This window comes from Cervus elaphus, chromosome 10 (assembly GCF_910594005.1).
Source record: "Cervus elaphus chromosome 10, mCerEla1.1, whole genome shotgun sequence".
NCBI classification, from domain to species: domain Eukaryota; kingdom Metazoa; phylum Chordata; class Mammalia; order Artiodactyla; family Cervidae; genus Cervus; species Cervus elaphus.
Genome location: NC_057824.1, coordinates 55,339,262 through 55,365,132, shown reverse-complemented (window position 1 = coordinate 55,365,132; position 25,871 = coordinate 55,339,262). Strand labels below are relative to the sequence as shown.

At 55.7% G+C, this 25,871-nt stretch overlaps 1 protein-coding gene across 1 annotated transcript; it reads left to right on the top strand.

Annotated features, from left to right (window-relative positions):
- The first annotated feature begins 169 nt into the window (after positions 1–169).
- On the top strand, positions 170–24,024 carry DNAAF5 (dynein axonemal assembly factor 5). Its single transcript, XM_043915500.1, has 13 exons — positions 170–823; positions 1,452–1,636; positions 6,116–6,240; positions 6,592–6,710; positions 9,558–9,790; positions 10,335–10,547; positions 12,107–12,250; positions 13,477–13,645; positions 14,670–14,817; positions 17,273–17,423; positions 18,265–18,421; positions 19,804–19,995; positions 22,971–24,024. Exons 1-13 carry the CDS (start codon positions 205–207, stop codon positions 23,105–23,107), a joined length of 2,592 nt encoding a protein of 863 aa, XP_043771435.1. The 5' UTR covers positions 170–204; the 3' UTR covers positions 23,108–24,024.
- Positions 24,025–25,871: the final 1,847 nt, after the last annotated feature.

The window sequence follows — 25,871 nt, the reverse complement described above, 5'->3', positions numbered from 1 at the left end:
CCCCCGGCCCCCGGCCCTGGCCAGCGTCCCTTCAGTTATCCAAGGCCCCGCCCCCAAGGCCCCGCCACGCCCCCGGCCGTGTCCTGTCCGCGCCCGAGCTGCCAATAAAGTTGCTCTCGGAGCTGACCGGAAAACGTGCCGTAATCCGCACCGCGGCCGTCGTAAAAGCGCCGGTCTCCCCTGGTGACTAGCAACGCGGGGAAGATGGCGGCGCTGGTAGCGCCTGAGGCCGCGGCCCCCCGGGGCCCGACAGAAGCAGGGGAGACGACCGAGGAGGCGGAGCTGAGCCGCTCTCTGAGCCGCCTGCTGCCCGGGCTGGAGGCCGACAGCAAGCTGGGCCGGCGGCGCGCTCTGGAGGCGCTGCAGCGGGCGCTGGAGGCGGCGCAGCCCGAGGCGCCCGACGCTGACCCCGACGCCGCGGCTGCGGCCTTCCAGGGCCCGTGGGTGCACCTGCTGCTGCCGCGCCTGTTGCGCCGCCTGGCTGACCCGGCCGAGGGCTGCCGCACGCTGGCCGTGCACCTGCTGGGGCTGGGCCTGCGGCGCGCCGCGCGGCCCCGCGACGCCCTCCCGCGCCTGCTGCCCGCGCTCGCCGCGCGGTTGGCCAGCCCCGAGCCCGCGCGCCGCCCGCCGCCAGAGGCCTGTGAGGAGCTGCGGCTGGCGCTCGTGCAACTGCTCGGCCTGGCCGTGCGCCTTGCCGGCGCCGCGTTCGCGCCCCACCTGGACGACGCGGTGCGCGCGCTGCGCTGCACGCTGCTCGACCCCTTCGCCGCCGTGCGCCGCGAGAGCTGCGAGTGCGCCGCCGGCCTGGCACGCGCCACTCCAGGTGCCAGCCCCCCGTCCCCTCCCGGCGGCCCCTCCCCGCGCCCTGCTGCAGCTGCAGCGGCAACCCCAACCCCGAGCGCAACGTCTGCCACATCTCCCGGTCTCAGCGCCTCTCCTGCGCTCCGGGCCTCTCCTCTGGGCCCTCGCACCCTGGGCAGCAGTGAACCAGAGCCTGCCTTGATCTGAGGACCTGAGCGCTGAGAGAACTCGCTGGAAGTACCACTGAAATAGCGACCTCACACAGGTCTGAAGCAGCGGAGGGTCCACCTGGGTCCCACGAAGACCCCCTGGTCCTGACTTTCTGTGAGGCCCGTAGAAGCGGGGTGGCTTTGCCTGAGGCGGTGCTGGTGCGGTTTCCTGTGCAGTGCTGCATGTCTGGCTCGGCAGGACCTGGGGACATGCGGTCTCTCCCCACTCTGGGCACCTGTCGCAGCCATTGGCAGCTTCAGGCTCTCCCCTCCCAGCTGCCCTGTTCAGCTGACATGGGGTCCAGCCCCAGGCCTCTGAGAGAGGTGCTCGTCCTGTCCCTGCGCCTCTCCAGTGCTGAGGGTACAAAGCTCCCAGCGGAACCAGGCCAGAGTGGAGGCCCCCAGGCTCCCCTGGTGACTGGTCACCTCCCCGCCCCACAGACCACTTCCACATGCAGTCGGAGTCCCTGATCGGCCCCCTGATGCAGTCCATCTCCCACCAGCACTGGAAGGTGCGGGTGGCCGTCATCGAGGCCACGGGCACGGTGATCCAGTTTGGCAGCGGCAAGTCAGTGGATGATGTCCTTCCTCACTTTGCTCAGCGGCTCTTTGACGACGTTCCCCAGGTAAGGGGAGTTTCTCCTCCGGGCGGTCCTTTTTCTCCACCAGAAGCGTGCCAGTGTGCTATTTGTCACTCACTTTTGTCCTTTTTTAAAGATATATGTGACCCCAAAATGTCCTTCCATCATTCCCAGTCACAGGGTGTTCCTATTTCACATTTTTGAGAAGCTGAAGGAGAACTGACTTGTCTTGGTATGTTTGTTATTCTTAATTCTAAAGAATGGGGAAGAGGACTGTTTGCTTTTAGGAAGAAACTCTAAACTGAGTGTTTCCACGGTTTGTAGAAATATGTGTAACATGCCATCCATCAAGGTGATTTAATTGAAAAACCACAGAGATTGGCAAACTAGGAGGATTGGAGCCAGGGTTGGTGTATTTGGGTAATTCCTTCCCCTTGGCTTTGGGGCCTGCGGAGACAGACAGACAAGACAGGCAGGCAGGTGGAGGTGAGAGAAGCAGCTCTTTTGTCGGCAGAAGCCAGCTCAGAGTCGTGGATCTAAGGCTGTGAGGGGCAGAGTGAAGGCCGTGAGGGCAGGCTCTCTCCCAAAGGGAGAGTGGGGGAAGGGCTCCCGTCCCTGGGGCAGGAGGAGCAGTGGTTGCTGGGGGGGCACCTGCAGGGTGGGGGACACGTGGCCCCTGTGCCCCTGGCAGAGGGAACGCCAGCCTTCTCGTGCCCTGTCCGTCAGTACTTACACGCCATCGTGTTCCTTCCCACGGAGATCCTCCACGTCTGAGGCTGGGGCCGGTATGAGTGCCAGGGCCCCGGCTGGAGCTGGCCGCCTCCAGGCCTGGGCCTGTCGACCCCAAAGCCTGCTCCCCAGCACCCCAGCTGGCCGCCTCCAGGCCTGTCGACCCAAAGCCTGCTCTCCAGCACCCCAGCTGGCCTCCTCCAGGCCTGGGCCTGTCGACCCCAAAGCCTGCTCCCCAGCACCCCAGCTGGCCTCCTCCAGGCCTGGGCCTGTTGACGCCAAAGCCTGCTCCCCAGCACCCCAGCTGGCCTCCTCCAGGCCTGGGCCTGTCGACCCCAAAGCCTGCTCCCCAGCACCCCAGCTGGCCTCCTCCAGGCCTGGGCCTGTTGACGCCAAAGCCTGCTCCCCAGCACCCCAGCTGGCCGCCTCCAGGCCTGGGCCTGTCGACCCCAAAGCCTGCTCCCCAGCACCCCAGCTGGCCTCCTCCAGGCCTGGGCCTGTCGACCCCAAAGCCTGCTCCCCAGCACCCCAGCTGGCCTCCTCCAGGCCTGGGCCTGTCGACCCCAAAGCCTGCTCCCCAGCACCCCAGCTGGCCTCCTCCAGGCCTGGGCCTGTCGACCCCAAAGCCTGCTCCCCAGCACCCCAGCTGGCCTCCTCCAGGCCTGGGCCTGTCGACCCCAAAGCCTGCTCCCCAGCACCCCAGCTGGCCTCCTCCAGGCCTGGGCCTGTCGACCCCAAAGCCTGCTCCCCAGCACCCCAGCTGGCCTCCTCCAGGCCTGGGCCTGTCGACCCCAAAGCCTGCTCCCCAGCACCCCAGCTGGCCTCCTCCAGGCCTGGGCCTGTCGACCCCAAAGCCTGCTCCCCAGCACCCCAGCTGGCCTCCTCCAGGCCTGGGCCTGTCGACCCCAAAGCCTGCTCCCCAGCACCCCAGCTGGCCTCCTCCAGGCCTGGGTCTGTCGACCCCAAAGCCTGCTCCCCAGCACCCCAGCTGGCCTCCTCCAGGCCTGGGTCTGTCGACCCCAAAGCCTGCTCCCCAGCACCCCAGCTGGCCTCCTCCAGGCCTGGGTCTGTCGACCCCAAAGCCTGCTCCCCAGCACCCCAGCTGGCCTCCTCCAGGCCTGGGTCTGTCGACCCCAAAGCCTGCTCTCTAGCACCCCAGCTGGCCTCCTCCAGGCCTGGGTCTGTCGACCCCAAAGCCTGCTCTCTAGCACCCCAGCTGGCCTCCAGCCACAGCCACACTGGGTCATGTCGTTTGTTTTCTTCTTCTTTATAATTGAAGTGTGTACTTGATTTGCAATGTTGTGTTAATTTTGGCTGTACAAAGGGATTCAGTTACACATGCATGCGTGCTGTCTTCTAGAGTCCTTTCCATTGTGGTTTCTCACAGGATATTGAATATAGTTCCTCGTGTTGTGCAAGAGGACCTTGTTGTTTACCCATGCGTGTATACTAATTTGTATCTGCTAACTCCAAACTCCCAATCCTTCCCTCTCCACTCCCCTCCCCCTTGACAACGGCAACCCAAAGTCTGTTCTTTGTGTCTGTGAGTCTGTCTCTTTCATAGGAAGGTTCAGCTGTGTCATATTTTAGATTTCAAATATAAGTGATATCATATGGTATTTGCCTTTCTCTGATTTACTTCACTTAGTATGATAATGTTTAGGTCCATCCATGTTGCAGCAAATGGCATTATTTTGGTTTTTTATGGGTAAGTAGTATTCCACTGTATATAATGTACCACATTTTCTTGATCCATTCATCTGTCCATGGATGTTTAGATTGTTACCATGTCTTGGCTATTGTAAACAGTGCTGCAGTGAACATTGGCGTGCATGTATCTTTTTGAATTATGTTTAAACATATGCCCAGGAGCTGGATTGCTGGATCATATGTTAGCTCTAGTTTTAGTTTTTTTAAGGAACCTCCATACTGTTCTCCTTAGTGGCTGCATCAGTTTATATTCCAACCAACAGTGTAGGAGGGTTCCCTTCTCTCCACACCCTCTCCAGCATTTGTTATTTGTAGACTTTTCCAAAAAGAATTTTTTTTTTATTGTTTATTTTATTTTAAAATTTTTTGCTGCACTGGGTCTTCATTTTCTCCGCTGTGGTGAGCGGAGGCTGCTCTTCACTGCAGTGACTGGGCTTCCCGCTGCAGTGCCCTCGCCTGGCGTGGACACACGCTCGAGCACTTGCGGGCTTAGTTGTCTGGCGGCCTGTGGAATCTTCCCAGACCAGGGGTCAAACCTGTGTCCCCTGCATTGGCAGGCAATTCTTAACCACTGGAAGACCAGGGAAGTCCATTTGGAGACTTTTTAGTGATAGCCATTCTGACCGGTGTGAGGTGAATATCTCATTGCTGTTTTGATTTTCATTTCTTCAGTAATTATTGATGTGGAATGTCTTTTCATGTGCCTGTTGGCCATCTGTATGTCTTCTTTGGAGAAATGTCTATCAAGGTCTTCTGCCCATTTTTTGATTGGGTTTTTTGGTTTATTGTTCTTGAGTTGTATGAGTTGTTTGTATATTTGGGGAATTAATCCCTGTCAATCACACATCATGTAAATATTTCCTCCCAGTCTGCAGATTGTCTTTTTGTTTTGCTTATGGTTTCCTTTGCGGGGCAAAAGCTTGTGAGTTTGATTAGATCCCATTGGTTTATCTCTATTATGTTGGGAGACTGACCTAAGAAAACATTGGTACAGATTGTGTCAGAGAATGTTCTGCCTATGCCGTCTCCTAGGAGTTTTATGGTGTCGTGTCTTACGTTTAGGTCTTTAAGACGCTTTGAGTCTGTTAGTGTGTCTGGTGTGAGGGTGTGTTCTAACCTCATTGATTTCCATGCAGCTGTCCAGCTTTCCCAGCACCGCTTGCCCTTTCCCCTGTTGTATATTCTCTCCTCCTTTGTTGGAGATTAATTGACTGCAGCTGTGTGGATGACTTCTGGGCTTTCTGGTCTGTTCCGCTGACCCATGTGTCTGTTTTTTTTGCCAGCACCATGCTCTTTTGATGACTGCAGCTTTGTAGTATTGTCTGAAGTCTGGGAGAGTTATGCTTTCAGCTTTGTTCTTTTCCCTCAGGTTTGTTTTGGCAATTCTGGATCTTTTATGGTTCCATATAAATTTTAGGATTGTTTGTTCTCACTTTATGAAAAGTGTCATGGGTAATTTGATAGGCCTTAAATGAAATCTGTAGCTTACTTTGGGTGGTGCAGCTGTTTTAACAGTATTCGTCAACCCAGGAGCAAGGTGGGTGTCTTTCCACTGCTTTGCGTCATCCTCGGTCTCCTTTATTAATTTTTCTCATTCTCACTATGTAAGTCTTTCACCTCCTTGGTCAGGTTTATGCCTAAGTATTTTAACTTTTTTGGTTGCAATTTTTAAAAAGGATTTTCTTTTTTTACGTTCTCTCTCTGATGTTTCATTTTAGTGTAAAGAAATGTGTTGTTAAGCTTGCTTCCTTGCTGCAGTGGGCGTGGTGTGTACAGGCACACACACCACCTTCTCAGACGCAGGCAGCGGATGCCCGGGAGGTTCCCGTGCAGACGGCTGCGAACGCTCCACAGGGCTGAGACTGGGCCACGGAGCCTGCTGTGGTCAGTGAGGGTCCGGCCTGAGCCTGAGGACATGGGCTCAAACCAGCGAGACTGGGCATCCTGGCGATCTCCCAGACCCAAGATGCGGACAGCACAGCTGCTGGAGCAGCGAGCTGGCCCTGGGCCCTGCGGCGCCTGCGGGGTGGGCCCGGCTGCCCAGGTCCCCGCCTGGGGGTGCTGCTGACTGTCTCCCGCCTGTAGGTGCGCCAGGCGGTGACGCGCGTGGTGGGGGGCTGGCTGCTGAGCCTGCGGGACCGCTACTCCTTCTTCCACAAGCTCATCCCACTCCTGCTGAGCGGCTTCCATGACGAGATCCCTGAGATTGCGTAAGTGACGATGTGGGGCCGTGGCCGGGCTCCGGTGCCCCAGGCCTGCCCGCTCTCCTCCCAGGCGCGGCCTCTCCTCTGTTGTCATTTCCTGTGGCGGCAGCTTCTTCTCTGGGCCAGAGCCCCCTGCACCAGCCCCCTCTTGCCTACTGAGCGGCCCCAGGGTTTTGACCGGGCAGTTTTGCACCTTCAGCCCCTTGCCTGGCTCACAGACAGGAATTTGTCAGGCAGAGATGGGGGCTGGCAGACCCACTGGCACGTTCTCTTAGGCAGGGGCCCCCGTGGCCAGCCCCCCAGAGCCCCCCGTCCCCGTGGGCACGCTCTGACCTGCAACTGTGTCGTGTGTGGCAGGTGCGAGGCGACCAGCCTCTGGGAGCAGGTCGGCCTGCAGTGGCAGACGGAGAATGAGGAAGACCTCAAGGACAAGCTGGACTTTGCCAGCCCTCCCCCGGCCCACCACCCCTCGCCAGGTGAGTGCAGCCAGCTCGGGCTGATGAGGCGGGCGTGTCCTGGAGGTGTGGCCCGGCAACTGGAAGAAGCCCTCGTGGTCCCAGGCCAGCCTCCCTGGGTACATGGGCACACCCGGCCGAGGAGTGCGAGGCTGCTGGGGGAGTTCTGAAAGCGGGGTGCTTTGTCAACTCATAGAGTTCTTCTGTGAGCCTCACCTGCAGGAGAGACACGGGCCACAGTGGGATGCAGCCCTAGCATTTCGGGTGATGCCTCCTCAGAACAGAGGCTTCCATTGGTGGATCCCCGTCCTGCTCCTTGCTGTGGTTCCTGCCAGACTGGGAGCGCCCGCTCACACGCGTGTGTGTGTGTGCACACCCGTGCGCACATGGGCACCCATGTTTCCCCTCAGCTCCTGAGTCAGATCCAAGCTGCGTTTCCAAGGAGGCCCCTGCCTACCGGGCCCCAGCCCCCCTTCTTGCTCCAGGGCCTTGCATGCATCTAGTTTCCTGTGTTGAGGAAACTCTGTCGGGGGCTGATGTCCCCTGTGAATGTGATGGGGCACCTTCATCACTGCAGGCTGTCTGCAGGTGTTTTCTTACAGTGGAGCCGTGACGGGGTGACGCTGGCAGGACAGAGCCTGGTAAATGTGCACCAGGTCAGACGGGCGATGCCGTGGGAGGCACCGAGCCTGGGGCCCGCAGGCCCCTGTCGAGTGAAGTCAGGCCCCTCGAGGGACTGCGGGCGTGATGAGCTCGAGGACAGGTGTTGGCACCTGGCGCTGTTCAGTGTGAGGCCCACGGGGAGGCCCCTCCCTGCACCTGGGAGGCCTGCATCTTTTTTTTGGTCTACCTGTCAACTCAGGCAGCGTCACCTCCCACACCACGCAGCTGCTATAAGGGGAAATCACACGTTTTGGAAAAGGTACAAAAAATTAGTTGCTAGCAGGGACTTTTTCTGACTTACTGAAGTTTGAGGATGCACCATCTTCTGAATTACCACGTCCACCATATCATATACAGGAACGGAGGTCAGAGGGGTTGTCGGAGTGAGGCCACGTGCCTGCCTGCCAGCGGACCCCTGCCCAGACTGTCCTAATGTGGCCCCTCATCCCCCAGACTTGCCCCAAGGGACCAGCGTCATCAGGCTTTTTGTCTTTTGCAGAATTATAACAAGCTCACTTAAACAGCTGACAGAATCTGAATCTCTGGAGCTAAGTCTCTCGTAGACCATAGAGACAGAAAAGTAATAGGAGCAAAAATTCAAAGTGGGGCTTCGTGGGTCAAGCTGTTCTTCTTACCAAAACACCCTTTAAACTCTCACTTGTCACAGTCTCATTTCTATTTCTAGAGTTGTTTTGAACCTTTAAGATGAAAATCTTGTAATCAAAATCCTAGAAGGCTTTTTAATAGAAATTGAGAAATTTATCCTAAAATTCACAAGGAAACGCAAGGGACCTAGTGCAGCCAAAACTTTGAAGACGAACACCCAGGTTGAAAGACTAGCTCGTCTGGCTTCAAGACGTAAAGACAGAGAGACGTAAAGCCAGAGTGAGTGGGCGTGGAGGGGTCGGCATCAGACAGACAGGCCTGTGGGCAGAGCAGAGTCAGATAGATACACGGGTGGCCTCTAGATTCGGATGACCTGCAGAGACAGCTCAGGAGAAAGGGCATCTGCAGTGGAGACGGCGCCCCTGGACCTGGATCCCGTCCTCCTGTCGCACTGAGGCTGAGCCCCAGTGGCCTGTGCGCTTGAGGATAGGACCCACACACTCCACAAAGGAACGACTGGTGGACTGGTTCTCATCAAAACGAAAACGTCTGCTCTTTGGAACATGCTGAGAAAATGAAGCTGAAGGTGCAGACCGAGGAGATGTTCGCAGATTGTGTGCATAGGGCTTGTTTCCAGAGCACAAAGAGAATGCGCAAACTCAGCATCGGAAATAATCCAGCTTTAGTGGGTAAAAAAAGATTGAGAAGACACTTGCCTGAAGACACACAGATGTCAAGTAAGCACCTGAGAAGATGTCCCAGGTCATGCATGGGTCCCAAGGGGAGTGCACAGTGGAGCAGCAAGGAGACACTGGCCCGCTGGGCCTGAGCCTGCCCTGCTGCTGGTGTAGAGGCAGCGGAGCCACAGGTCCTGGGCGTGGCGGAGGGAGCGGCGGGGGTGGGCGCGGAGCAGAGGGAGGGCAGCACGGCCGCTTTGAAAATCCATCCCTGTTTCTTAAACCGTTAAGTGCCTTCCTGCTGGGTGCTCCCGCGGGCACTCCTGGGTGTGCCCACCCAAGAGAACTCCTGTTAGCGACAGTCTGCACCAGAGCAGCTCAGGCAACCATCAGCAAGTGGACGGATGGACAGACAAACTGTGGTCTGTCTGTGCAGTGGCACGCTCAGCAGTGAGAAGGCCTCATGTGCCCCACCACGCGATGGGGCTCAGCATGCCTTTCCGCGTGGAGGGGGCCGTGCGCTGTGCTCACAGGAGGTAGGAGAGGCAGCTCCTCCGCGGTGACCAGAAGCCGGCCGAGCTGCCTGAGGGAGGCGTGGGCGGTGGGGGCTGTCGGGAGCACAGGGCGCTTCTGGGCGATGCGTGTGTTGTCTGGAGAGCCGTGTACCCGTTTGTTAGCACTTTGAACATGTAGCTTAACGTGTATCGCGCCTCACCATTACTGAAAACTTCCAAGTAAGTAATGACACTCTGTGGCCTCATTTCCTTCTGTCTTCAGAGTCGGGCTGTGTTCTTTAAGGCCTCAGAATATAAACCTGTAGGTCTGCCTTAAATGAGGGACGTGTCATAAGCGACCTTCCCACACGTCGGTGAGGTGTGTGTGTGTGAATGTCACCATCTCCCTTCACCTTCACGACCTGCAGGGAGCCGCCCGGGGCTGGGCTGCCGAGAGCTTGTCTTCAGAAACCTCTCCAAGATCCTCCCCGCCGTCTGGCACGACATCGCCGACTGGGTGGTGGGCACCAGGGTGAAGTCGGCACAGCTGCTGGCCGTGCTTCTGCTGCACGCGGAGGACCACGTCACGCAGCACCTGGAGCCCGTGCTGCGCGCCCTGCTCCGCGCCTGCGCCGACGAGGAGGCGGCCGTGGTCTGCAGCGTGAGTGGCGTCTGCGGGACTGAGGGGCCCCGGCCTTCCTTCTCAGCTCTGCCGGCCGTGAACTCGGACCTCAGCAGGCACACGGTCACCTCTGCGTGAAGGTGTAGATGTGCCATGGCCCCCCGCAGCCCTGGGCCTGTGAGGAGTGGCGTATGAAGGCTCTCCTTGAGTGCATGCGGGCGACTGGCCCCACGTCCGTGTGAAAAAACAGCGTCCACCCACAGGCCCTGCGGTGGTCAGCTTGCAAGGACCATGGGCAGGCAGACGTACAGAGCAGCCCCCAGTGTCCAGCTCAGGTGACCGGGCCTCAGGACGCTCTGATAGCCCTCCCACGAGCCAGACGCGTGACTTCCTTTCCCTGGCAGTTCTGAGCTCACGGGAGGACTCACTTGTTTTTGTGAGCGTTTGAGCAGTTGCCAGGAGGAAACGTGCCCGCAGGGCTGTTTCTGGGGGTGAAAGCATGCGAGGCAGATGCCGAGCAGTGTTGGGGTGACAGGAAGAGGGCCAGCAGCCTCAGCCCCCCTCCCACTCCCCCACCCCCCAGTGCGCGAGGTCTGCAGAGCTGGTCGGCACCTTCGTCAGCCCGGAGGTGTTTCTGAAGCTGATCTTGTCGACGCTGAGGAAGTCACCCTCGCCCTCCGGCCTCCTGGTCCTCGCCTCCCTCATCCGAGGCTGCCCCAGGGAGGCTCTGCAGCCACACGTGAAATTCATCGCCATGGAGCTGGCCCAGGCTCACATCTGCCAAGGGTCTGAAAACGTAAGCATGCTGGGGAGAGAGTGGGGTTCGTAGAGTCAGCCCGTCTCCATGGTGACGCAGTCCTCTGCTGGGGCCATCCACGCATAGGCAGTGACAGTCACCCGTCCCTCAGGCCCCTCGGGGACAGCCAACCGACAAGTTAGCTGGGGTGCAGTCACCGATGTTCTGTTTGGACCCCTGCACTTCCTGGCCTGTTCTGCTCCATCCACCATGGTGCACAGGTCACACTGGCCACAACTCAACTGCCCAGTATTTGTGCTCACGTATTCACAGCCTGTGGCGGCCTCCCTGGACAGCATAGGGTGGAGCACTTATATCACCGAGGGCAGTTCTGTTCCTTGGATGGCACTGCTGTGGGTGATCCTGGGCAGAGGGCCCTCCACCCAGAAGCTGCAAGTCTGCCCACTCTCTGTCGGCCCACACACCTCTCGGACACCGTGTCTCCATGACAAGCTTGTCCTTACCGTGTCATTTGGCTTCTAGCGGGGCTTCCAGCAGGCAGCCTGGTTTGGCACTCATTACTGGGAGCTATGCTTGCTGGTTACAAATTTATTGTCTTAAATTGAGCAGTAAATCCATTACATCTGAAGCTGAAACAATCTAGGTAGTTAGACTTAGTCATTCGGAATAATTTGTAATTATTTGCTATTGATGGAAAAATAACGACCTTGTTTTTGTTTGGTTGTGATGATCTTAAACCTTGACTCTTTGCATTGGGATGTGGCGCTTCTGTCTATCTCTGGAACAACAAGGCTTTGCCTCACTGGGCATCTGCCCTCACTCTGCAGGCCCACGGGAAGCTGGCCCCGCATCAGCTAACGCTCAACAGGGGCGGCCATGCCCACTGAGGTGGACCAGAGCAGGTCCCAGCTACCGTGCTGGGCACATACACATGACCTACACACAGGACCCCCGTCCTGATCTTCTGTCCTCTGTGAAACACAGCAAAGCAGACGCGTGGGAGGGGTGTTGAGGTCCTTCCCCTGGGGGCCATCCCACGCCCACTCCTGGCCCCGTTGCCTGCTTGCTGAGGCTGGAGCCTGGGAGGTGGGTGATGGGCTCGGCCCTCCCAAGGAGCGGCCCCATGTTCCCGTCAGTCAGGAAGCATCTTCTGAGTCATAGAATTTTATTTGTTTTTGTTCACTGGGTGTTACAGGAACCCCGAAGTACACAGAGCAGAGGGGAGAAGCGTGCACCCCTCGTGCCTGCCATGCCTTCCCGGCCTCATCCCGCTGCAGCTTGACTTTGGGGGGAGGCCTCCCGCTGCAGCTTGACTTTGGGGGGAGGCCTCCCGCTGCAGCTTGACTTTGGGGGGAGGCCTGGGGCGTTTGAAGCACATCCAGGGTCCCCTGCCCTTCCAGTGTGTGTCACTGAACTGCACACGGAACCCATGATCCTCAGGCTCAGCAGGGGTTCGCTTTCCCTGCTGTGAAGAGGGACGCCCTCTCCATGTGCGGAAGCCCGGGCCCAGTCCACCGTGGTTCTGCGGCCTGGCCAGCGGGGCCTCGTCTGAGTGCCGGGCGGGCGCAGGGTGGCTCACGGTGCCGCTCTCTCCTCAGCTCCTGTATGGTGAGCGCCTGCTGCAGTGTGTGCAGGCCATGGTGTCCGTGGGCCAGGAGGACTGCCGAGGGGCCGGCGAGCCACTCCTAGAGGTGCTGGTGACCATCCTGGCGCTGTGGGGGCCCACGGGCCTCGGCGACAAGGTGAGGGGGAGCCTCCCGCTTCGCTGCAGCCCCTGGACTGTGACTCTCTGCGTAGTCTCTGCTCTCAAACTCCCAAGTGTTGAGCTTGCCCAACCAAAGACGAAGGAATCTGGAACATTTGGGTGTGTCATCTTCAGTGTGGCCTCAGGGGGACTCAGGATTTTAGATTCCTTCCCACTGAAGTTGACTTCAGTGTCTCAGAGTAAAGATGCTGCTTAATCTTGGAGAAACAAAAGAAAGGCGGCCTCTCTGGTCATTAATAAACCTGCGTTTAAGTGAGGTTGAAAGATATAGGAGAGGAAATATTATCATATTTTCCCTATTTAGTTACAGTCCAGCTTTCCAGTCACTTCCGCTCCCCTGGCTCTGTATTTAACTTTAAACCTCCTGCCATCTAGCTCCCCGCCCCTGTAAGGACCAAGCGGAGACAGGTCTCTGGCCGCTTCTCCCTGAGCTGAGAGCTCGGCTTCTGCCCCTGGTTTTTTCTCCTCTCTGCCCACGTCATGTCCAGGAGGCACCCACACACTGCCCTCCCTTTCCTCAGTGCCTTTCTAAACTTTCTTTTGTCTCTTTAAAATCCCCCTCTCTGGAGGGCCCGTGTCTGAGCTGGCGGTTTGTCACCACAGAGCCGTAAACATTATGTTAGAAAAGTTGAGTGGGTCCTCACGGAGGGTCTGCAGGCCAGACTCGGGCCCCGGGCATCGTGCAGAGTGCCGGGTGCATCCTGTTCCTCAAGCCTGAGGCAGGGGTGGCGGGGTGTGGGGCTGGCAGGCAGCCCTGGCTCCACCGTCCAGCCAGCCCTCCCCATTTTGCCCCCAAAGCAGCAGACGTACTGTTGCCGCTGATCTGGTCAGGTACAGAGCTCAGAGAGGGGGCCTTGGACCCACCTTCGCTGACCGCGGCTTAAGTCTGTTGAGCTCAGTCCCTGAAGCTGCCTGGTCCCCTTCTCTGCAGACAGAGTCCAGCTGCCCCAGCTCTCTGCCCTGCAAGGACTGCCCTGCCCTGGGTGGTGCAAAATGGGGGCTGTGGGGGATGTTGAGCCTCCTGTAAGTGCACCTTTGTCCGTTTCATTTGTTGTACAGGCGGGAGGGCCAGGGATGTGGGAACCCCAGGTCACATGGCGTGTGCCCGAGTGGCTCTCTGTCCCTCAGGTAGTAAGGGTCTCCAGTGGGTGTGTGAGTCCCACGTTCAGGTTGACTGTCCCAGCCGGTGACTTGCTCCCCCAGGTTCAGGAGACGTTGGCTGAGCTGGCTGCAGTGGAGGGCGTGGACAGCAGCCAGGACCTCTTCCGAGCACATGTGAGCCCCCTCCTGGAGTGGCTGGCTGCCTCGCACCAGGACTGGACCGGCCACTCCGTGGAGCTTCTGCAGCTGGACGTGGTGCTCACCCACTCAGGTGAGCCCTGGACAGGTGCCCCGGGCTGGGGTCAGGGCACTGGTGCCGTGGCAGCTCGGGCAGCCCCAGTGCAGACGGGCAGAGCTGCTCAGCACCACCCAGTCGGCCGTGCGCTGGGGCCTGGTTCTTCATTCAGTCATGATCACTGTCGCCTGTGGAGATCGGCCATTTTAAAACCTTATTTTAAAAAGTGCTGAGAATGTCACAGTGAAGAATCGATGTAACGTGGTCTTAAAGGCCTGCCCAGGCACACGTTTTGATGCTGAACCTTGAACGCGTGGCTCAGCGTGGTGCCGTGTGTGTGGCCGTGCTCTTCAGGCCGTGGTGTCTGCATGCTGTTCTCTCTGCCCAGCTGGCTTCCTGCCCTGCGGGTTCGGGGCTCGGGGAAGGGAGACAGGGAGGCGGGAGGGGCGGGCAGTCTTTCTCCGGCCACACTTTTTCCACTCTGACCCTGGGCTCTGAGGCGATGCCTCTGAATAGATTGAAGTCCTGACTGAGTGCGGAATCAGCAGACCGGGCGTAAACCAGAGGGCCTGAGGGTGGCCGTTGTCTCTTCTGACACACACGACCCAGGTCAGCGCAGGGCCTGGTGGGGAAGGCAGCTTGTGACTCGCATCCAGACCCGGAGACCCTGTCAGCCCGTCACGGGCGGGCCCAGGCCCTGAGCAGCGTCGCTGCATTTGGGATCCTGCCAGGCTCAGGGCCAGGGCACCGCCGCTCCGTCTGGTGACAGGCATAGGAAGGTCATTGACTGCCAGGTTCGGGGCACACATCCAGCAGTTTTTATACTCTGAGTAGTTGATTTCGGTTGGTCTTTAAAAGACTGCTTGACTTCAGTGTGTTTACGAATTTGGTGAGATGTATGAAGAAAAAGTTCACATGGCGAACAGAGCCATGGCGGAGGTGGGGGGGGGGGTGGCCCATGGTGTCCTATGCCGAGAGCGTCCCGCCCGCCACGCCCCGCATGCGGCCAGAGCGGCTCAGGGCTCCTCCTTCCCATCCTCCTGCCACGCCTGTCTTCTAGGCCCTGCCCTCGGAGAAGCCCTGCCCCAGCTGGTCCCCATCCTCAGGAGCTGCCTTCAGCCAGCCCGGGACCCAGCCATGCGCCTGAAGCTCTTCTCCACCCTGACGGGCGTGCTGCTGGGAGCCCCAGAGACGGTGGATTCACAGGGGTAGGTCGGCTCTGCCGCCACGCTGCCCCCACACCGAGTTAGGGCTGGGCCATCCCCCACCTGCCCCGACACTGAGGTCTCGTGGGAACTGGGGTGACCCCAGGCTCTCGGCCCTGCTGTCCCGCGGCTCCCTCGCCCCACCCCGACTCAGCGCCCCAGGGAAACAGCGCAGTGCCAGCCGCAAGTGCACCACACGGACGCTGAAGCAAAGCTGTGTCCGTGGTCATTAAAACTCCACTGAATGAAAAGTCTCAGGGAACAGTAACTCCTGATGGTTTACATGACTGTGCTCAGCTCTGCACGGCTTCTGGTGCCTGTCAAGCCTCAGAGAGTTGGTTGAATGACCGCAGAGTTCAGAGATCAGGAAACGCATGTTCTTCAGAGGGACTGGAGGCAGTAAACACCGGGCCTCCAACTCGAGGCTTTGGAGGGGAGGGGAGCGGAGCCCTTGGCAGGATGGCAGCAGGCGGCGAGATGCAGTGAGTTGTTTGGGATCTGAGAGAGCAGATCTCCGCCGTCGGCCTGTCCTGGAGTTTCCCAGGGAAATAGCAGGTCATCATTCAGAGCTCGAGTCTCGGGAAGTTACTCTGATCTGCTGTCGGGCCTCTAGCCAGCCCATCATATTGCAGGAAGTTTTATTTCCTACTTGTCTGCAAAGGCTTCAGGGGTTAGGAGAGACCATAGAAGGTACAGAGCCGGCCCTGGCACCATCCTGTGAGTAGAGAACCCACAGGCTAGTTGCTGCCCCTCAGGCCCCTGCTCCGCGAGGACAATGAATCCCCAGGAAAGAAGCCTCCGTGCCGGACTGAACTCCCTCAAGAAACTGCACCCGGAGGCTTCTTGTGAAAAGAAAGTCGCTCAGTTTCAACTATTTAGTGAAAGTATTAGCTGTTTTTACAGGCAGGAAAGACTTTGGGAAACAACACCTGCTTGGTTTTGAACTTTGGGATTCTAAAATCACGGAGCCTAAGACAGCAAGGGACCCCTGTCCCCACCACTGCCCACCCCACCCTGTAAGGACCCCACAGCCGGAGGACAGCGGGCGGGGGCGCCAGGGTTGGGGCAGGAATCCCCGGATGCTAGAGGGTTGCTCCCTGCTCTGGGCGCCCAAGACGTCAACGGAGCCGTCCCCTCGCGCGGAGCGATCCCGTCACGTCATCCCGACACGGAGCGATTCCCTCACGCGGAGCGATCCGCTCACGTCGTCCTCTCGCGTCGAGCTGTGTCCTCACGCGGATGTTATGTAACTCCTCTCCCGCGGAGCGAGACTGGGTGCTGGTGGTTCTGGGGGAGACTGTGGGCCCCCCCGGCTGGGCTTCCTTGTCTCGGGACCCAGCTTCGGATGCGTGTGCGTTCTCCGCGTGCAGTGGGACTCACCCTTTGGGAATCTGCTGCGTTTTCTGCCCGCAGCACCTCACTGAAGCCAGAAGCAGCTCAGGGGGCCGCTGCCTCCCTCGTGGCCAGCACTCAGCCCCCAGGCCCTTGTGGCCACGCCGTGTGGGCCACCTCAGCTGGGACGCGAGACTGACCTCTCCAGAGACCCCCGGTGGATCACTTTTCAGGAAACAGCGTCTCTTTGCTAAAAATCAAGCAGGTTGAAAACCTGGGAGGCCTGTGAGTCCCTCTGCTCCAGGTTCGAGGTCAGCGGCTGCGGTGGCTCTGGAGCGCCCCCTGCTGGAGGTCCTGGGGCCCTGGCGCTGGTCAGACTGACGGGGCTCCTGGAGGCAGGGCCACCTGTGCAGCCTGTTCCGGAACGACCTCGGGACACAACCGATGGGTCATGGGCTCAGCAGGATAGGTTTTGCGCCACCAGCAGAGGCCTGTGGGGTAGTGGAGTTGTAAGAAGAGCCAAGGCTTTCCCCTGGGCTTTGGATGGGGCCTCAGCTGTGGCTCCACGGTGTAGGGTGGCCAGGCCCGGCAGTGGGGCTCTGGGCTGGAATCCTGGTTTCATTTTGCTTTGGGTTTGTCCTGACGGAGTGTTGAGAGGAAGGGCCCCTACCGCGTTGGCGGGAATGTCCACATCTCCTGTTGTCCTGGCACGTGGAGCCGTGGGCACAGCCCCAACCTGCCCTCCTGTTGAGGTGGTGGGTGTGGTCAGAGGGACTTCACATCGTCTCAGGGACCGTGAGGCCTGTCTCTGTGAGGTCACTGCCCTTGGAGTGACTTGTCATCCCAGTGATACTCCAGGAGGGGTGGTGGACAAGGCAGCCCCTCGGTCGCAAAGTGGGAGGGAGGCCGGAATATACAGCAGCCCTGGGGTCCAGTCCCAGGAGAGGTGGCCGGAGCCCCCGCCCCTCTGAATCCCTGGCCCTGAGAGGCAGGGCTCTTGCTCAGCGTCCAGTGTTCTGCTGTTTGCTCTGGCCTTTTCCCTCAGCGCCGTCCGTTTCCCAGACAGAAGCGCTGCCTTCAGGGAGTCTGAATGCCCCTCACCCGCTCTCTCCTTCTTCTACTCCAGGCAGCTCCACGGCTACCTGGACACCCTGGTCCAGGACATCTTGGTCCCCAACCTGCAGTGGCATGCCGGGAGGACGGCCGCAGCCATCCGCACGGCAGCCGTGTCCTGCCTCTGGGCGCTTGTCAGCAGCGGGGTCCTGTCGGACGGGCAGGTAGGGCTCATGCGTCCCAGGCCCAAGAGGGAGGGGTATGTGCCCTGGAAGAGTGCTCGCTCGCCTGAGTCTCCTGTCCTGACAGCCGCAGCAGGTGGTCCCAGGCAGACCGAGGTCTGGACCGTGGGGCTCAAGGGCAAGCAGAGGTCTGGGGGAGAGTCTGGGTTTCCCTGGGTCACCTGGGGGTTTTCTCTGGTGATTGTTACCCTTTATGAGAAAAGAACTTCATCAAGGAGTCTAACTTGAGTGTTATTTGTATTCGCATCTCATTTAGAGGGGGAATTGTGGAAATAGTAGAAGTAGGGGAAACAGTGTGATGCCTGAACGGCTGTTACTTAAGTTAAAATGTCCCCCTGGGGACTTCCCTGGTGGTCCAGTGGCTAAGACTCCACGCTCCCAATGCAGGGGCCCGGGTTCGATCACTGGTGGGAGAACTAGATCCCACTTGCCGCAACTAAGAATCGCATCCCACAGCTGAAGACCCTGCATGCTGCAGCTAGCACAGCCAAATTAATTCGTAACAACATTTACAAAAACGTCCCCTAAACTTGACTGGACAGGACACCCGGTTCTGCTAGCAAGTAGTGGGCTGTGTAGGATCCATGCCTAAGACTTTCTGAATAACAGATTTTTTAAGGATCAGCTGACCAGTGTTCAAATTATCTGGATTTAAAATCAAGACTCAAGTCTGCTTCTCACGTAAAAATTTCAGAACAGCGTTCCAGACTCTGTGATGGTTGCATTAAAACCAAGTCTTTCCCATTACAGGTGATGCACACGGTGTCTGCATAGCGGTCTCTGTCCAGCCATGACCCACAGCTCATGTGGTTTCTTATTGTAGATACAGGACGTGCAGGAAACATTGATGCCTCAAATTCTGACCACCCTGGAAGAAGATTCTCAGATGACTCGATTGATTTCATGCCGGATCATTAACTTGTTTTTAAAGACCTCTAATGGTGTGATTGATCCAGACAAATTCATCAAGATTTATCCTGGTAGGACATGCTTCTTTCCCTGGTCATGTGTGTGTGTGTTTGACAGTTGTTTCTGTCAGAGGAAGAACAGGAAATGCTACTTTTGACTTCTGGTCAGGTTGGCTGAGTCTAAACATGGCTGTGGTGGGTTTGACATCACTGAGTAAGGAACGTAACAGGAGAAACAGGACAGGCACCTTGTGGACCAGAATTGAGGGGTGGGTGCTCAGATGCCCACAGGAGCCAGGGGCCATCCTGCCACGGGCAGGGTCTGCACCCTGGGAGTGAGGGCCCCTGCCTCACGTACCCTGTGTCAATGCCTCCTGGAGCCTGAGCACCAGCGAGTCCCAGACGCACAAGTGCAGTGCGGCCCAAGCAGAGCACTTTGCTGGGGGCGGGCCTGCCGCTGAGGACCTCGGGGCTCGTGGGTGCGCCCTCACTGGAGGGAGTTACAGGCCCTGTGTGCCGTCTTCTCTGAGTGAGGTCATGAGCCACAGAAGGCTGCAAGGATAACAGCCTTCAAAACAAGTTGAGCGCTTCTGGCTGCAGGCTCTGTGGAAAGGGTGTTGGACGCCACCATGTCTGGCCTGCAGGTGCCAGAAGGCAGGCGAGGAGGACAGGCGTTCCCGCAGAAAGAGGAGTCCACTGTCCCTGTGCCCAGGGCCATGATAACCCTGAATCCACTGCCGTGTGACCATCTGATTCCCTGCCGACAACTCAGAACCAGTGTTGTCTTGGAACCTGCTGCACATTTCAGAATGAACTTTCATAGAAAGTGAAAAAAACAAGTTGAGAAAAATGCAAATGGGAGCACAGAAACCCTGGGAGAACCTGGGGGGGCGGTGCTAAGTCTCTAGAAGACACCAGTGGTGGGGCCGGCATCTCGTGTGGGCTCTGAGGGAAAAGCACCTGTTGATAAGAGTCTCTCCCATTCATGGGAGGTGTTCCTGCCCCTCAGGAAGGACTGCTCCCCCAGGACGTTCGGTCCTGGAGGCTCAATAGAAACAGCCGACGTGGCTGGTGGCCGTCATGTCACCAGCCCTCCCCTCCATCCTCAGAGCCACTGTGGGCAGAGAGTAGAGTCAGCACACGCCCTTCCTGCCGTCTACATGGTGGGGAAAATGGGGTGGCTAGGGCATAACGCCTGTGAATGACTCTGAGCCTGAGCATCTCGGAGATGGGGGAACCCCAAGGCCACCCTACTGGTCAGAGAGCGCAGACTCCCAGGCAGGCCAATCATGCCTCCACTAGGTGTCCATGGAGTCCACCCCTGGGCCAGAGCAGCCAAGGGTCCCAGGACACCCCTTCCCCAGCACCCGCGTGTTGGTTTCCCGGGACGGGTGCTGGGAGCTTAGCCTGCCCCGAAACCTCTGCTCACACTCCTGCCCCACCCCTGCCCCCAGAACTCTTAAAGCGGCTGGACGACGTTTCCAACGACGTGAGGCTGGCAGCCACCTCTGCCCTGGTCACCTGGCTGCAGCGCGTCCAGCGGGAGGCCTCGAAGTGCTGCTATGAGAGCAGCATCCAGCACCTGTACCGCGAGCTCCTCGTGTACCTCGATGACCCGGAGCGCACCGTCCAGGACGCGGTTCTCGGTAAGAGCCTTGTCCCTGTGTGGGCTGGCCACACGGGGGCCACTGGCTGGCACTGCGGCTCTCAAGGTAACAGGAGGCGACTTGGAAACTGCTTACAGTAGCAGCAGTTGTGAACGGACGGGTGGTCTCGCTTTGTACCAGGAGCCAGCACATGTGCTCAAGGGGGTTCCTGCAGACCCCACACCATGGGCAGGGGTGCAGAGACCGCCTCGCACACATGCGCTCAGCCATGGCCAACACCCCCGCCTGGCAGTGCACGTGTTCCAGTCAGCGAACCTGCAGGGACACGTCGGCCGCCCTGTCTTTGGTTTACTTTGGGGTCTCTGGGCGCTGTGGTCTGTCGGTCTGGACGTGCCTGCCACGTCCAGTGTCTCTCGTAGTCCCTGAAAGCCCTGGCGCTTCCCCATTCGTCTGTCTCCCTGTCCCTCCTAGACTTCAGCAGCCACTCAGCTTCGCTGCCTCTGTAGTTTGCATTTTCCAGAACATCATATTCTTGAAATCATGTGGCATGAAGCCTTTTCATGTTGACTTCTTTCACATGGTAATAGGCGCTTTAGGCTCCTTTTCATGGTGTAAGGGCTCATTTTTTAGCTCTAATACCTCGTCTGAGTGAACCAGTGTATTTATACCTTCACTGATCACTTTACACAGGCATCTTCATTGTTTCCAGATTGTGATGATAATGTACAAAGCTCTAAACATCTGTGTGCAGGATTTTTGCAAATGTAAGTTTTCAGCTCCTTTGGATAAATATCAAAGATTGTGATTGCTGGCTCATATGGTTAGAGTATGGTTTGAAAGTGAAAAGTGAAAGTCATTCAGTTTTGTCCGACTCTGCGACACCATGGACTGTATAGTCAGTGGACCTTTCCAGGCCAGAATACTGGAGTGGGTAGCCTATCCCTTCTCCAGCGGATCTTCCCAACTCAGGAATCAAACCGAGGCCTCCTGCACTGCAGGCAGATTCTTTACCAGCTGAGCCACCCGGGATGCCCGAGAATGTGTTTAATTTTTAAGAAATCACCAAAGTGGCTGCGCCATTTTGCAGTGCCACCAGCAAGGTGAGAGTCCCCATTGTTCCACACTCTGCCAGCAGGTGGCGTACTGGCTCTGGCCATTCTGACAGGTGTCTATAGATTGCTCCTTATTTTAATTTGCGTCTCCCTGGTGACACCATGTGGAGCATCTTCTCACATGCTTACATCTATATCTCTTCTTTGGTGAAGTGTCTGTTAAGGTCTTTGTCGCATTTTTTAATTGGGTTGTTTTTTAAGACTTTATTATACTGTGTACACGTCAATCCCAATCTCCCGATTTATCCCTCCCCCACTTCCCTTCTAGTGACCATACTCTCTTTCTGTTTCGTAAATAAGTTCATTTGTATAATTTTTTTTAGATTTCACATGTAAGCAATATCATATATCTTTCTCTGTCTGACTTACTTAATATTACAGTCCCTAGGTCCATCCATGTCACTGCATATGGCACTATTTCATTCTTTTTATGGCTGAATAATATTCCGTTGTGTGTGCATGCACACGTGTGTGTCTATATCACATTTTCTTTATCCGCTCATCTCCCCATGGACATTTAGATTGTTTCTGTGTCTTGGCTATTGTTCATAGTCCTGCTGTGAACATTGGGTTGCATGTACCTTTTCAAATTAGTTTTTTCCTGATACACACCCAGTAGTGGCATTGCTGGATGAAATTGTAGTTCTGCTTTCAGGTTTCTCAGGAATCTCCATATTGGTCTCCGTAATGGGTGCACAGTTTACATTCCCACCAACAGGATAGTGGGCTTCCCAGGTAGCGCAAGTGATAAAGAATCCGCCTGCCAATGCAGAAGATGCGGGTTCCGTCCCTGGGTCGGGAAGATCCCCTCGAGGAGGAAATGGCAACCCACTCCAGTATTCTTGCCTGGAGAATCCCATGGACAGAGGAGCCTGGCGGGCTATAGTCCACGGGGTCGCAGAGAGTCGGAGATGACTGAGCACATACACACACAACAGGATAGGAAGGCTCCCTTTTTTCCACGCCCTCTCCAGCACTTATTGTTTGCAGACTTTTTAATGATGGCTGTTTGACCAGTGTGATGTGGTACCTCATTGTAGTTTTGATTTGTGTTTCTCTGATAATCAGTGATGTTGAGCATTTTTTCATGTGCTTCTTGGTAAGAAATGTCTATTTAGAACGTCTGCCCACATTTGATTGGGTTATTTCATTGTTTTGCAGTTGAGTTGTATGAGTTGTTTATATATACCTTTTGGAAATTAGTCCCTTGTTGGCTGCATCATTTGTAAATAAGTTGTATTTTCATTTTCATTTAGTTAAAAATGTGTTTTCTCTCGAGACTTCTTCTTTGACCGTTGTGGTGTTCAGAGATGTGTTGTGTGAGCTCCAGCTATTTGGGAGTTTTTCAGCTATCCCTTTGTTAGTGACTTCAGTTTTTACTTCAGTAATTCCACTGTGGTCTGAGAGCAGAGATTATAGTGAAGGTGTGTCTTAACAGCCCTGACTGTGGTCTGTTTTCGTACATGTTCCATAGGAGCTGAGAGTTATGTATATTCTGCTGGGGTTGGATGAGACGGTCTATAGAGACTCAATTGATTGCTGGTGCTCTTGGATTCTGCTTTACCCGACTGCCTGCTGGATCTTCCCATTTCTGAGAGGAGTGTGTGGGAGTCTCCCGCACAATAGTGGGTTCATCTACTTCTCCTCACAGCTGTCATTTTGCCTCGCCTAGTGTGACACTCTGTTACGGGGCTCATACATAAAGATCGTTACGTCTTCTTGAGAACTGACATAATCATTATGCGACGCCCTTCTTACCGTCTATCACTTCCCTTGCCCAGCAGCCTGCTCTTTATGGCTGTTGTAACTTTATTTTTTTGTTGTTGTTGTAACTTTAATATGAAGCTAAGGTGGACTTAGTATTTATTTCTGGCATAATAAAAGTGTTTTCCTGTTCTGCAGAGGCCCTCAAAGCAGGCAGTGTCCTCTTCCCCGACCTCCTGGTGAAAGAGACGGAGGCCGCCCTCCACAAGCACCGCTCGCCCACCCACTGCGAGCAGCTGCTGCAGCACCTGCGGGCCCTGCCGCCCGCCCCGTGACCGGAGTCCTGGGGGCAGAGCCTCGGCACAGCGGCTGGTGGGGAGCAGACACGCAGCCCTCGTCCTCGCCGGGCTGGACCTCGTGGCCTCCGAGTCTCGTCACAGGGCACCTGTCAGCCAGCAGCGGAGGACCCTCCCAAGCAAGCCTTGACAGCAAGAAGAATGTATTCCCTGAGCTCCCTGCCCAGTGCCTCCTGGGACAGTTTTTCACATCCAGCAGCTTTTGAAATAACTTTCTCTGAGTGGCTTCTGTATTTTTATGTTTTACTCATACCATTCATTAAGAGGTCTGCCAGAAATCGACAGCTAACTTCAAATTAAATGTCAGCTCCTCATACTGGCAGCCTAATCCACGCACTGTGTGTTTTTAGGCTACATGCACTACTAGGTTCATGGGTTATTGGTTCTTTCTTGCTTAAATGCCCACCAAGAAAGTTCTTGAGTGTATATAAAGAAAAAAGCCAAAGTGATTAAAAAGAAGTGTTGTTAAAATAAAAAAAGAAGAAATGTTTCTTCTTTGGGTTCTGTCTAGTGAAACTTTATATCTCAGTGAAGAAACTGAAAAGGATTTGAAATTTTAAGAACTATTATCAACAAAATCTTCCCCTTTTAAAATGTTACGCGGGTTGTATTTGGTCACAGTATTTTCTCTTAGATCAGTAATGCTTACAGTGTTGAAAATAGGATATTTAATCAAATATAATTTTGGTTGCTCTTGTACGTAGCAGTACAGTAAAACTGTGTTATATTTTCTTGCACTTTCTAGCCCCAAGTGCCTAAAAGATTTCATTTTAAGCATTATTTCCATAAGCCAAATATTTATGTTAACACAAGAAAATGCTCTATTTTTTCCAAAAATCAAATATTAACATTTATGCTTTGGTATTTGAAAATATAACTTAAAATATTTATTATAATTATTCTCCACGCCTGTCTTTGTGTGTTTTGGTAACTGAAATTGAGATTCATTTCTTCCTCACATTTAACCTCACGGTGATCCCAGCCTTAAGAATCCTGGGCCTTTGGACTGAGAGGTTCTCACAGCTCATTGAGGTACCCTCTGTGGACACCAGGTGGCAGGCGCTCCAAACAAGTTAAGACAAGGGCGTCAGCAAGACTTCCAAGGGCATACGCTCCAGTGGGGTCCGCCTGCAGAAGGACTGAGAACCGAGCCTGTAGCACAGACCCGGGTCGCTGCACCCAGGCAGTGCGATTCCTGGCCGTGGTGACACCCCCTTCTGTGCCCTCCCAGGATCTGAGGGCGCAGCTCCTCTCCAAACCCCATTAGGGTTGATGGCTGCAGGGATGGCAGGTGCCCTCAGATGGTCTTCCCCCAGCTCTGCGGCTGCCCTCTGGTGCCTCTGGGTGTCCTTCCTTAGCACCACCTGGAACCTGTCAGAGATGCATGTTATCTGGCCTCGGTCCAGACCTACCGAATCAGAGACAATGGGCCGGGGACTCCTGCCCCGAGAGCATGCGTTTTCACATCCAGCAAGAAGCCCCATCTTCTGCCTCTGGTCAGCCGGTGTCATGGGAGCCAAAAATAAACAGCAGAGAGCTTGGCTAGGAGGACAACACATGCCTGACCCCTCACCTCCCACATGGCCGGGGCTGGGTGCCCCCCACTGCTGTCCGGCCTGGCTGCCATCGCGGCATTAGCAGTGTGCGTTTGCTTCTCTGCATCATTCGGGGAACTATGCAGAGGCAACATAGCAGTGAATCAGGACACCCAACACAATCTTAGCCTATAAAGGGGTAGTAATCTTTTTTTTTTTTTTTACCACACCCCATGGCTTGTGGGACCTTAGTTCCCTAACCAGGGATTGAACCTGGGCCCTCTGCAGTGACCATGCCGCATCTTAACTACTAGAGCACCAGGAAATTCCCAGAAGTCTAATTTTTCAATTTGTTTTTTTATGGATTTTGCCATGATGCTTTATCTAGGAAATTTTTGCTCAACCCAAGGTTTTACTTCCTAAATTTAAGAAGCTCAAAAGGTTATTTTCTTAAAGGCAATTTATCTATTTGCCTCAACCCATGCTGTGGTTCAAAAACAAGTTTTACTTCCTTTTAAAGTCTCCTTTCCAGGACCTACATGAAAATAAGACATCCTTCTAGGGCTGAGTTGGTTGGCTGAAGATGAAATACTTACCTTTTAGTAGCCAGAGATAGCCGGATATGTGCCAGTATGGAATTAAACTTCTAAAATAAATTGTAACAAGCAAGGAACACTTCACTGTGTATGGAATGCACCTCATGTAGGGATTTCCCTGGTGGTCCAGTGGCCAAGACTCCGCACTCCCAATGCAGAGAGCCCAGGTTCAATCTCTGGTCAGGGAACTAGATCCCACATGCTGCAACCAAGAGATCACATGCCACACCTAAAGGTCCCATGTGCTGCAATGAATATCAGAGATCTCGGAGCCACAGCTAAGATCTGGGCCAGCCAGATAAGTATTTTTTTAAAAAAACAAATGCACCATACATGAAAGGAGAGAAGGAACTGCCTATATGTGCTTTATGTGCAGAAGACATTTCTAGGTTACAAAGAAATTGGTAAGGTGTCATCTTACCATTTGATGACATCAAATTGGTGTCATCTGAGGAGGGCACCTGTAGGGCTGAGGGACTGGAGTGGAAGTTGGGTCTGTGCCTTTTGATACCTTTTCATTTACTTTTCTTATGCACGTGTTCATTAGTTGTAAGCACATCTCAACTGAGACTTAACTGCCAAATCAGAAATCCAAACTGACTGTGGGTGATG